Below are 12,167 nucleotides of genomic sequence, written 5' to 3' on the forward strand. Positions count from 1 at the left end.
TGTTTTTCTCTTAGGTCTTGACAAAAGACACAACCTTCCCCAAAAGGATTGAATCTACCCTCCTGTCCCCTTACACGCTCGTACTGGGTCATACTTTGCTGTTTACAGCACGTCACACTCATGGTATCAATACTTCCATTTTACAGACGAGGACAATGCACAGAGAGGTTAAGTAACTTGCTCAAGATCACACAGCGCTAGATAACCAAGCCAGGCTCTTAATCCAGTTCATCCTTATTTTATAGTCAGGCCACTCGGTCCCTTGCTGGACGCCATGGCCAGCCGTGCCCCTCCAGGCCGACCCCAGCAGAAGCTCTATGAACGTGCAATGGTCGAACCAACGAGAGAGGGCCCGAGTGAAGCGCAGCCAGACATGCAGCCAGCGTTCCGGACCCCGTCCCCATTTGCTGATGGGGAGACCACAGTCGGGTGCGTCGAGTGAACGACCCCCGACGGCCGGGCTAGCGGGTCTTAAGTTCCTCCCCCGCCAGGTGCCCTTCGGCCGGAGGTTGGAGTCCCAGGCGGGCGGAGCCTCTCCCAGCGCGCCAATGGCGACGGGGGAGCGGGGTCGGAGCTGGAGGGGGGCGGGGCCTCCGGGCGGCGGGCCAATGGTAGCACGGAGGCGGGGCGGCGGGCGGCGGGCGGGGGCGCGCGGATGCGGTGGCGGCGGCGAACAAAGAGGCGGCGGGCGCGGGCGGCCGAGCGGAGCCGAGCGCAGCCGAGCCGGGCCGAGCCGGGCCGGGCCGGGCCCAGGAGCGCGCAGGCTATGCGGGCGTCCAGGCCGGGGTCGGCCGGCCCCTGAACACGGCGCCCAGTGCAGTGAGGAGCCCCGCCGCGGCCGCGCGCCCGAGGGCCGGCCCGCCATGGCCGGGGTCAGCTACGCGGCGCCCTGGTGGGTGAACCTCCTGCACCGGCTGCCGCACTTGGACCTGCGCTGGGAGACCACCAGCAGCCAGTTCCGGCCCGAGGACACCGACTACCAGCAGGTGACGCGGGCCCTGGGTCAGGGGTCAGGGCCCCGGGTCACGGCCCCCTCCCTCTCGAGGGTCTCCTCCTGGGTCATGAGTCTCTGTTTCCAGAGTCTGTGGACCCCCCACTCCCCTATCAGAGGTCCGCCGCCCCTGCAGATTCTAGCCTTCTCTTCCGGTGTCACCAAGGCCCTGTTTTCTGGGATTCCGTGGAGCCGCCTCCCCCCCTCCGTGGAGCCCCCCTCGCCAGCTGCCAGCTCCCGCCCAGGCCCCTGTCCATCACGGAGGGGCTATTGCCTGGCACAGCCGCCTACCCATAGGACCCCACGGCTCTGAGACCTGCTGGGCAGCGGGGCTGTGGAATGTGCGTTCGATCGGTGCAGTGTAGGCTGTGGTGACACCTGGCCTGCCAGGAGTGGCTGCCAGTAGCCCCTGAGGCAGGAGGCCTGGCCACAGACACGCAAGATGGGCCTCAGTCTGGAAGGCTTGAAAGGGGCTGAGCCAGGGGGTGGCAGGGCCCTTTGCAGCCCTCTCCCCAAGTGACCAGGCTCTCCCACTGGAGCCCTCAGCTTGGGGTCATGCCAAACCCCAGTGCCCCCCCTGTTGCTGAGCCACTGCCTTTTGAATGTGGGGCAAAGGACCAGGCTATGGGCATTTCCTTCCTGCGTGGGGATTCAGAATCCAGCGGCCTCGTGACCTGGGTGCCTGGTCACTCGGAACATCTCTGGGCGTCTATCTGGCAATCATTGCAGAGCCCCGGGATGGGGTAGGAAGGACTTTGCTTGTCAGGATTGCCTGGGAATCCAGTGTTCTGTGGACTGTGTCACACATGGCCTCCCTTATCTGTGGAGGAGGAATGGAAGCAGGCGGTGAGGATGCCATGCCGTGGACGCCCCAGCTCTGCAGGGAAGCCCCAGGCTCCCAGCCTCGGTGCTCATGGGCTACCTGCTCCCCAAGCCTTGCTAACCTGTGTCTGAGAAAATTAGAAAGGGGTCAAGAGATTGGCCCAGGTGTGCCCAGAGATAGCAGGATTTTATAAAACCTAACACCCACGTTCTGGAAGCCCAGCCCTGGGGGGTGACCAGTGTGGGGCAGCACTTCTATGCTGCCCAGAAGCGTGGTGTGCTGGCTCTGCCATGTCTGTCCCCTGGGGCTCTGCATCCACAGTCCAGGAAGCTGGCCTTTACTTGAGGAAGTTCCCTGCCACTTCTCAGGGAACAGATTCAGGGTGTCTGTGACCCACACAGAGCGTTCCTGCTGTCCCATGGGCTGCCACCTGCCCATGCTGCCAACCATGCTTGGACTGGCTGCCTCTCTCCTGCCCTCTGTGGTGCCTGTCCTCCCATGGGTCCCCCAGCTGGGATTCCAGGACATGTGGTGGAGAGTGAAGCCCAGACCTCCCTCAGCACAGCCTGGCCTCCTGAAGGGCCCTTGCCCCTGGGAGGACCCCGGTTTCTGCCCGCCGCCTCCATGAGCACTGTTCCCTCCTCCGCTGTGGGAAGGCTCTGACTCACTCTCTCTCCTGCCTCCCTCCGAGGAGCAGACTTAGCCACTGAATAATTCACGGTGTGGAAACCAGCCTGTCTCCATCCCCCGCCACCTCTCCTCCTGGCTGCAGGCTGTGGGGTGAGCCAGACCTGGGCATGCGTCCTGCCTCTGCCCTCTGTGCTGGTGCTTTGGGGCAGACCTCGACCTCGCTGAGCTTTCATTGCCTTATGCCGAAACCTGGTTAGGCGCGACTTCTCTGCGGGGTCTTGATGAGGATGGAGGGCTCCAGGCTCCTGCTCCATGTGGGTGTACAGCAGAGGGAGCTCCCTTCCTGGCGGGGTGGGTGATGGGCTGGCGTGGGCCGTGGCCTAGCGCCCCTTCCTGCCGCCCCCGGTGGAGCATTCCTAGCTGTGGGGAGGCTGCAGCCCCCGGCCCTGCTGGGTGGTGGACTCATTCTCCTTACCAGGGCCCCCTACTGGCCTGGGAGCCTGTCTGTGTCCAGCCCCAAGTTGGGCAGCAGGGTCTGAAACACCCCTCCCGCCATGTGGACTAGGCCCAGCTGGGGTGGGGGCTTCTACCTCCTGTGCAGTCCAGGGGAAAGCTGGGGCAGGAGTGGGGGCACATGTGGCAGAGGAGACCAGCCTTTGTCCTTCTTTGCAATGTCCTGCCCCCACCACCCACTGTTGAGAGCCCTGGTGAAACCCACTGGAAGCCCCGTGGCTGGCCCTGTTTTGGGGTGCTGTGTGGGGACCTCTGTCACTAGCCCTTTCTCACACAAGCCTGGGAGGTAAGGACGACTGTCTCTATCCTACAGATTAGCAAACTGGGGATCAGAGTCACATAGTAGGAGGTGGTCGGGCCTCGTCCCCTGTCAGCCCGGGGGTGGGGTGGTCGGAGGCTTCCTAGCCCCCCCTCCCAGCCGGTCCCCTGCAGAGGATGTGACTGCAGGATTAGGAGCAGATGGGACTGTTCTGAGGGCTCCTGGAGGCTGGCTGGTCTGACAGGGGGCTTTGGAGCCTCTGCAAGAGCGAAGGTGGGATTTCATTTCCTAAAGGAAATTTCTCTTGGAACTGAGGGTCTCAGGCTCCCAGCTTCCCAAGGCCTCCATTGTAGAGAGGAGGCCTCCCTGGCCATGGCACCCATCTCTTGGTGGGGGGCCCGTGATGTTTGCTGAATGGACAGACTGGGAGGGGGTGCACTGCAGGTTCTGTGGGGCTGATGGCATCTGTGTGGGAGGGGCTGGAAGGAAGTAGGGGGCTTCTGCAGGCTGCCCAGGCTGCTCTGCCCTCCACCTGCATGCCAAGAGGGGCTGTTGGTCTGGCTCCCCTGGGGCTGGGCCATTGCCAGCATGCTTGGAGCTTCCTGAACACAGAGCACCTGAGGGGGGGGGGGTCTCTGGTTTTATGGGGGAGGGATTGCAGGCCCAAAGAGGGGAGGAGACTCCCTGGTGGTTGACAGCTGAGCTGGTGGGCTGGGCCTGGTGACTGGGGACCTGAGGTGGTCTGAGGCCAATCTGTGCTCCACAGGGACTGTTGGGCGTGACCTGGCTGTGGGCGGAGGTCCCAGAGCCTTCTCTTCAGGCTGGAGTGTGGGTGCTTGAGAGCGGAGTGCCGGGCCTGGACCCTAGCTGTTGTCTGCTACCTGTGTGACCTTGGGTGGGTCCATCTTCCTCTCTGGGCTTCACTTGGGGGATCTACTCCCTCTACCCCTACCAGCCCTTCATGACTCCCCCGTTTCAAGGCTCCCCACAGCCCAGCAGAGGTCATACTTTCTCTGCCCTCAGTCTCTCTCATTCTTGCTCAGTGTCTCCACCAGTTCAGGGGTTCTGGATGCTGCAAGCTGATGGAGGAAAACAGTGATGGCCTGGTGTAGTGCTGTGCTGGGGTCGGCACAGGGCCTGTGGGAGCCCAGTGGTCAGGGAAGGCTTTCTGGAGGAGATGCTACTTGCCCTCCATGGATGCTGCAAGCCAGGCTATGAGTGCCCAGAGGGCAGAGACCTGCCTAGAGCCTGGCATGCACTGAGCACACTTGCCCACCTTCCACATCAGATGCATTTGCTTCAGGTTTGCCCAGTATGTGCACCCATTTCCCATTAGAGCCCTGAGTGCTTGAATGTTTCCAGTAAGACCCTAAAGATAAGACTGAGGTAGCCGTGCAGAGACCTTGGGGAAGAGGGTTACTGGCAGCGCGAATAGCATGTGCAAAGGCCCTGAGGCAGAGAGAAGCCTGAGCCTGGGCCCAAAATAAGGGAGTCCTTCTGGTCTGAACATGCTGCCTTGGGAGGAGGTGAGCACTTTGTGCCTGGAGATATGAAAGCCCAGACTGGATAGCCACTTAGAAGGGATTTGAGACCACTTAGGGGTCTCCTGGCAGACACCACAGCACCTTAGTTGAATGTGACTCCAGCGACATCAGCCATGCGCCTGACTGCAGGCTGGTGGCCGAGCAGCCATGTCCTGTGGGAGAGGCTGGCCCTGTTGTCATCCTTATCACTAATCGGAAGGAAATTTGCTGTGGTTAAAAATCAGCGTTTATTGCCTCTCTTCTAGTTTACAAACGTAATGCATATTCATGGATCATTTGAGAAACCGGAAAGATCTGAAGACAGAAAGACAGCCCCTCCGGCTGGAGTTTGTCCATGCACTTACACTTGTGTGGGAATGTCACTTTAAAACTAGAATTGCACCATGTGCCCTTTTTGTCACCTGCTTTTAAACATCACATGTTTGGGACTGTGCCCATGGTCCTTGGTTCTTGACGCTTGCATTTCATCCCATGGTAGCAGTCTGCATTCTGAGGCTGCAAGTGACAGAAAGGTGCCAAACGTGGCAGAGCGCACCAAGGAGCTAGGGAGAAGGTTCTAAAGCACCTCCTGTCTGGACAGAGCTCATGAACTTGGCTTTGGGGTGCAGGGCCAGTGCTTGGGTGGGCGAGCAGGGAAGTCCCTGCTCGGCCAGATCATCTCTGGCTGTTTCCCTCTTGGCTAGTGTCAAAGTCCCAGGGAAGAATCCGATTGGCTGAGCTGGGGTCATGCACCTGCCTTTGGCCAGGGGCGGGCTGGGCTGTTGGTCGCCACTAACGCCAAGTCTACACCCACTGCAGGGTCGGTGTTGGGGCCAAACTCTGGTGTCTTCTATGTGGAGTTGGTGCAGAGTCTGTGTCACCAGATTCTTCTGTTAGGCCTTTTGGTGGCTCCTGGTTTTCGAGGATGTGAGGATGCAATGACAAGCTCTGTCCTCAACACTGTACTTCGCTGCCTAGAGGACATGCAGGAAAGGGACCTCAGCTGTTTTGTCCCTGGCCAGGGGCCCTTGGTCAGGCTCTGGACAGGTTACTCTGTGGCTCTGACCCCCAGGCCACAGCCATTCTGCCAGAGAGGCTCATGCTGTTTGTTTCATAAGCATTTTTCTGGAGAGCCACATAGTGGGCCTGGGGGTGGCACTGTCACCCCTACAGAAGTGAAACAGGCCACTGGCCAGCAGCCTCAGTGAGTGGGGGACACACACAAGCTCCTGCGCCAGCCCTCACGCCCCTCCCCGTGTACACAGCCCGGAGCAGTTTCGGAGTCTGGGGAAAGGCACCCAGGGTCTTGGGACTAGACCTCTGCCCCGCAAAGGCAGCTCTGCTGAGTCCTCAGCTGGAGAAGAGGAACTGAATCTGCAGACGGGGCCCATGTGGCCCCCAAGCATTGGGCACGTGACAGAGGGTGGGCAGTAGGTGTGGCAGGACCCCAAAAGCACCTGGTCGTGCTGTGCCTGCCTCCTGGGTCTGCAGGGAGCCGCCCTTAGGCCTGTGCTGGGCCGGGACACACACAGCCCTCAAGTGTCTCAGGGCTTCCACGGTTCTGGGGAGGGCGAGGACCCTCAGTGTAGTGAGGCTCTGATGGGCACACACTGGGCACTGTCACCCAGAGCAGGGAGCCACTCAGCAGCTGGAGGCAGGGGCCACTTACCAGACGGCGTCCTGAGGAGCGGCCCACAAGTGGCTGGGCTCCCTGCTAGACAGGATGACAGATGCCAGCAACATTGGGTTGCTGCCTGCCCAGCAGGACTCCCGGGGGATCCCCAGCACAGTGGCCATCTGCTGAGGCAGTGGCTGTCCTTGCCGTGGAGGGGGCTGCGAGGGCTGCAGTGGGCTGAGGGCAGGGCCAGGCCTCCAGCCCAATGCCAGAGGCAGAATGGGACTGCACTCAGTGCCAACTGACCAGGAGGCCGCTTTGTTCTCATCCAGAGCCGGGGGAAGGGGCCTGGGTGTGGGGTGTGCCCTCGGGGAGCAGGGCCAGGTGGGGCTGAGCAGTGTCCTGGGCCAGGTTGGGCCAGCCACGGCGTACCAGTGTCGCAGGTGGGCTGTGGGAGAGGGGCTGCATGGCCCCTGGTGAACCTCCCTTTCTGCCGCCCCTGCCTGAGGCCTGGCTTTTTGTGTGTCCAGACGGCTCATGCACACACGCGTATGAACACACACCTGGAATCAGCTCATGCACACATACAGGCCCGCCACCGTCTGCCCTCAGTTGGCATGCCCCTCCCCTCCCTGGAGAAGGCTGGCGGAGGCCTGGGTCTCCACAGGAGGGGCGGGTGGGCTGGGAGGGGTAGGCACCCGTGGTGGCTGGGCCGGTCCTATGTTGGCTGAGGGCGTGGGGTGAGGCCAGGCTGCCCAAAGCCTGAGTGACCACTTCTGCCTCAGAGGGGTGGTTGCCACGGTGCCACCCGCCCAGCTGCCTGTTCAGGCCCTACGCACCCGTCCAGGCCAGGTTCTTGACTATCCTGAGGGACTCTCCAAAAGATCTGGCCCTCGGTCCAGGCCTGGTCCAACCCCGGGCACATATCCCTGGTTGAAGCAAGTCCTGAGGATGTGACCAGGCCCGTCTGGTGGCCTCTGGCTGGGTCTGGGGCCTGGGTTCCCAAGGGTGACTGGTGGAGAGCAGTGGATTTTCCTGGGTGTCAGGCTGGGAGGTGTGTTAGAGCAGCGGGGACAGCACTTGTGCCATGTCCTTGTATCTGTTCACTCTGCGTGGGTGGGGCCCCCAGGCCCAAGGGGTAGCAGGGTGCATGCTGGGTCTGGGGGTGACAGGCCAGGGCTGTAGCCACATGATTCCTGGAGGACATGAGGTGCAGCTGTTTTATGTCTGTGCGGCCTGCTGGCTGGGACCTCGGACCTTGGACCTCAGGGTTAGGGGACTTGGACAGAAAGTTGGGCCCCTCACGGGCTCCCTCATGGCCGGTTTCTAGCTGTGCTCTCCCAGGCACGGCCACGAGCTCACCATCATGGAATTCGAGAAACCCAAGCCCCGCTCGGTGGAAAATCTGTTTTTAATTTCTGGCCAGGATCTGGGAGCCGCAGCCAAGAGTGCTGGAGGGGTGGGGGGCTGCAGGCCGCACAGCCAGCTTGGCGCCCAGCGTGGCTCTGCATCCCGGGCTTTCAGCACCCGTTCAGCCTGGCCCAGGAGGTGAGGGGGGCCTTTTCCAGAGCTTTCCTCGAGAGGCCTGGCTTCCATCTCTTGAGGGTGTGGGCCATGGGTGTCCCTGCCAGCCTCAGGCCCCTGACCTGGGAAGTGGGTCTGGGCGCTCTGGGTCCAACAAGGCTGTGTGAGTCCGGGTTGCAGAAGGTGTTGAGGCTGAGGGCCAGCCCTAGGGGAGTGGGCAGCGCTGGGGGGTGTGAGCCTTCCCAGTGGGAGACCCCAGACACGGGGGAGCTCGGCCTAATGTCCCCTTCGCTTTCCTCACCCCACACGTAGGGCTTCAGCCTGGACACGTGGGTCCCTAGACGGTGTCTCTTGGATGCCCCAACCTGGTCTCTTCCTCTGGAGAAGGGCCCTTGGCAATTCTGGGGCTGGGGTGGGACGTGACGGAGGGGCCCACTGCTGCCTGGCACTGCAGGCTCAGGCCGGAACCCCGCCTGGGCTCAGCTGCCAGTGGCCCCGCAGGACGCAGGTTTGCAGTCCTGACCTTATGCTGGGCCTTTGACCCTGTCCCCACCTCTCATGATGCCAAACCAGTGCCCCCTGACCCTGCAGTGGCAGTTTAGGGGATACCACCTGAAGCTTCTGGATCCGCCCAGGTCTTCTGCCTGTCCCCCAGCTCCTGAGCTCCCAGACCTACACTGCTGGGGTCTTGGGAGGTGCTGGGCTAGCCCTGTAGGGCTGCGTCTCTTTGCCCCATGGTCCCCAGGGCCCGGCCCAGTGCCAATGTTCCTAAGTCCCAGGCCTGTGCTGGGCTGAGGGCCCTTTGTGTGGTGACTCAGGCATCTGCACTCCAGTGAGCAGGTGTGACCAACACGAGGACATGGGGCACGGGGCGGTGAGATCCAGGCCCCTGGCGGAATTTGGACCCGTGCCTCTCTGAGTCCTGCCCTTTACCACCTGGCAGAGCTGCCCCTCGGGAAGAGCTGGTGAGGGCCGAGGCCAGGTGGGGCAGGCCTGCTGTTCGCAGCCTTCTCTGGGGCTCCCAGCTTTGCAGGCTTACTGGTCCCTTTCATGCCACAGGGGACCTCAGGCTACTGTCACACTGGGCAGGGCTGGCATCCTGGCTCTACCCCACCATCTGTGTGCCCTTGGGGAAGTCCCCTGACATCTCGGAGCCTACCAGAGTCACGCCTGGACTGCTGGTCCCCAAGTCTTCCTTGCCTACCGAGTGCTGGCACCTGGGTGGGTGCGTGGGACGTACCACAGTGAGGCTGGAGAAGGGCTCCAGCTACCGTGCCTGGGACAGCAGGGTGGCAGACACGTGGCCTCGGGGGCTGGGGTCGGGCCCCTGTGAGTGATGCCTCAGCCTGGCAGGGGACTGTAGTGGCCCGCAGAGGACGAGGCCACTCCCAGGGCCGGTTGTTAAGGGCACAGAGCTGCTGCTCTGGGACGTGCATGCTCTGGTGTGTCAGTTTGCCGAGTGCTGTCTCGCAGCTGGCACACACGGCTGTGCTGCCCCGTGGTCGAGCGTGGCACTCCCTGCCGGGGCCTGGGGCGTCTCGGTGTGGCCTGTGCCGCATTGTGGACAGGTGGGGTGCACGTGCCGTGCACTGACTGGCCGCGTCCAAGCCGGTGAAGGAGCAGCATAGGCAGGAGCAGTGGGTGGGGGCGCAGGGGTGGAAGGGACGGGGTCGAGGCCTCGTGACTTCACGGCCTCTCTCGTGCCGTGGTCTCCCATCTGTGGGATGGAGCCCCCCGCAGCAGAGCCTTTGGTAAGATTTGGTGGCATGCCACAGACCCTCCCAGGGCCCTCCCAGGGCTGGCTTGGGGCCTCCTTGCAGCTGGACTGCCAGCAAGCCTGGGGCTGAGCCAGGATCCCCTACCCCGAGGGGCCGCCCACCTACACGGGGAGCCAGCCGAGGCGCGCGCAGAGGACAGCGCTGCCCTGCGCCCCTCCCATCCGCTGCCTCCCTACCAGGGCTGGGAGCACCTGCTGAAGGCTGGGGGCTGGGGTTTTGTTGGGCCCCCTGACAGTCCTCAGACTTGGGCCTGGTCCCGACCTCTAGCTCATAGGGTTTCCACAGTGGGTGGGATCTTTGGGGAGCCACAGGGCGTGGGGGAGAGTGGGCACATCCTCGTGGGTACGCTCTGTGGCAGGGGCTGCAGGGGCCTTGAGAAGGATGGGATGGTTCTGGGCGGAAAACGAGCCACAGGGCCAGGAGGGGGGTGTGGGCTGCAGCCCCTCGGGGCACGCGCGGCCATGCTGCGTCCCCCCTGCCAGTCCGCTCATGTCCCTGCTGCTTCAGGTGGCTGGCAGCCAGCTCTGTGGCCAGCGGTCAGGACATGGGCCTGAGCATCTCGCCTCGCCTGACCGAGTGCTGACATCACTTCCATCACAGATGGAAAATTCCATTTGGTCAGAGCCCAGATGCTGATCAAACATTTCCCATTCTCTTTCTGAATGGGCCCAGGGAGAAGCCAAGGGGACGCCAGCCTGAGGAAAGGGGAGGCGGGGCCACCCCAGAATGGCAGCGGAAGGCTGAAGTCTGGGAATCTGGCTTCAGAGGTCGTGCAGGGCGCCTGGCCCTGGGGCGCGAGGAACCAGCTGCCCAGGCCTCGGCTCCCCCAAGCCCGGGTGCCCTCCTGTATAAACCGAGAGGGTGCTGTCACCCCCGTAGGGGCTGTGTGACGCTGTCCTGGTACCGGACCCACAGCTCGCCTTCTGGGGCCGCCCAGTGGGGTTACTATTTAAGGCTGGCCCCAGCCTCTCATAGCTTGGGGTGCAGAGCAGGGGCCCCACGTCTCTATGAGTGCCCACTGTGTGCCAGGCCTCACTCGTCCTAAATGCAGATTGATGTTCTTACTGCAGTGCCCCACTGGGGGAAGCATGGGCAGACAGCCAGTGCACAGATCGCGGAAACGGGGTCCCTGTCCTCACAGCCAGGAGAGGAGGTGGGACCCCAGGAGCTGGATGCCTGGCTCCCCACGTGCACGGCTGCAGAGGTGCAGTGGCACCTGGGCCTCCGCCGGCACTGCCTCCAGCGGCTTGAGTAACTCAGGTCCCTGGGTGCCCGTCTCCGAGCCCCAGGTCACAGTCTCACCCTCAAGGGCCTGGCCCTGGGGTTTCTGGGCACCGGTCCCACCCTTCGCTCGGCTCCCTAAGGCAGAGATGGGCTGGGAGTGTCGTCCATCAGGGCTGTGGCAGTCAGGACGCCCCAGGCAGGTGGCCGTGCCTGTGCTTGAGGCTGCCACTGGCTGGCCGGTCACCTCTCCCCTTTCCCAGCCTCTGCCAAGTATCCGATGCCCAGGTACTTGGACCACCCCCCTCTCCCCCACCTGCCCAGAACCACCAGGAGCTGCCAGCCGTGGGCTGTCACTGCCACTGCTAGGGAGCTCACAGGACAACACTTTCATGTGCATGTGGGCACACGTGTGAACACGTACATGTGTGGGTGTGGACCTGTCTGTGAGCGGCCCTGGCCCCTCCACACACACATCCAGCAGCCAGGACACCAGCCTCCTGTCCCCAGCCCAGCAGGCTGTGTGGCAGCAGAGGGCCCAGGAGCAGCACATCGTTGGGGCCTGACTTTTCCTGGGGGCTCTCCACAGAGGTGCTGTTCTAAGCCCTTACACATATTGGCTCATTTAACCCCAAGTAACCACACTAGGAGAGCGTGTTACTATCTCCATTGTATACGTGAGGAAATCGAGGCACAGAGATTAAAGTCCCTGACTCAAGGTCACTTCTAGAACCCAGCATTGTAGCATTTGAGCCTTGGCACTCTAGTTCCCTGAGAGCCAGGCTGCCCCTGTGGGGCCTGAGTTTGGGGGTGGCTGTGGGGGCTGGGCAGGCAGCCTCTCTTCGGGCTCTGCAGCAGTAGGCGGGTGGGTCTTGGGCTCCTGGTGGTGAGACCCAGGCTGTCCCTCCCCTTGGCCTTGGTCCTGGGGCCCTGGGCACCAGCAGGGACTGCAGTAGCGCCATTGACTGAGAAGGGCCCCAAGTCAGCCTCGTGGCTGCCAGGGCCCTTCCCCCTGACAGCCAGGAGGAGCTGGGCAGTGCTCGCTCTTCACTCAGAGGAGGAAACAGGGGACCAGAGCCTGACAGGAGGCCTCACGGGATCTCACATGGCCGAGCTGGGCTCAGACCAGCAGCCTCCCACGCCCAGCTGAAAAGAACTGCTTGGAGGTTTCTGGTTTTGTGTTTTAATTATAAAGGTAGTGTGTGTTTGTGGCTTAAAAAAAAAAAGAAAAGAAAGGAAAGAAAAACCTAAAACAAAACAAAACAACCCAACAACAGAAAACAAAAACTA

General features: G+C 62.3%; 1 protein-coding gene across 2 annotated transcripts in view; it reads left to right on the forward strand.

Annotated features, from left to right (window-relative positions):
• The first annotated feature begins 644 nt into the window (after window positions 1–644).
• TTYH3 (tweety family member 3) overlaps window positions 645–12,167 on the forward strand; it is a 28,352-nt gene continuing 16,829 nt past the window's right edge. The window contains exon 1 of one of the 2 annotated variants that reach the window (XM_019757542.2): window positions 645–986. In XM_019757542.2, coding sequence (XP_019613101.2) covers window positions 864–986 — 123 coding nt within the window. In that variant the 5' untranslated portion in view covers window positions 645–863. The remainder of the gene's footprint in view (window positions 987–12,167) is intronic. The other variant, XM_019757543.2, reaches the window with a different exon arrangement.

This window comes from Rhinolophus sinicus, linkage group LG10 (assembly GCF_036562045.2).
Source record: "Rhinolophus sinicus isolate RSC01 linkage group LG10, ASM3656204v1, whole genome shotgun sequence".
Taxonomy (NCBI): domain Eukaryota; kingdom Metazoa; phylum Chordata; class Mammalia; order Chiroptera; family Rhinolophidae; genus Rhinolophus; species Rhinolophus sinicus.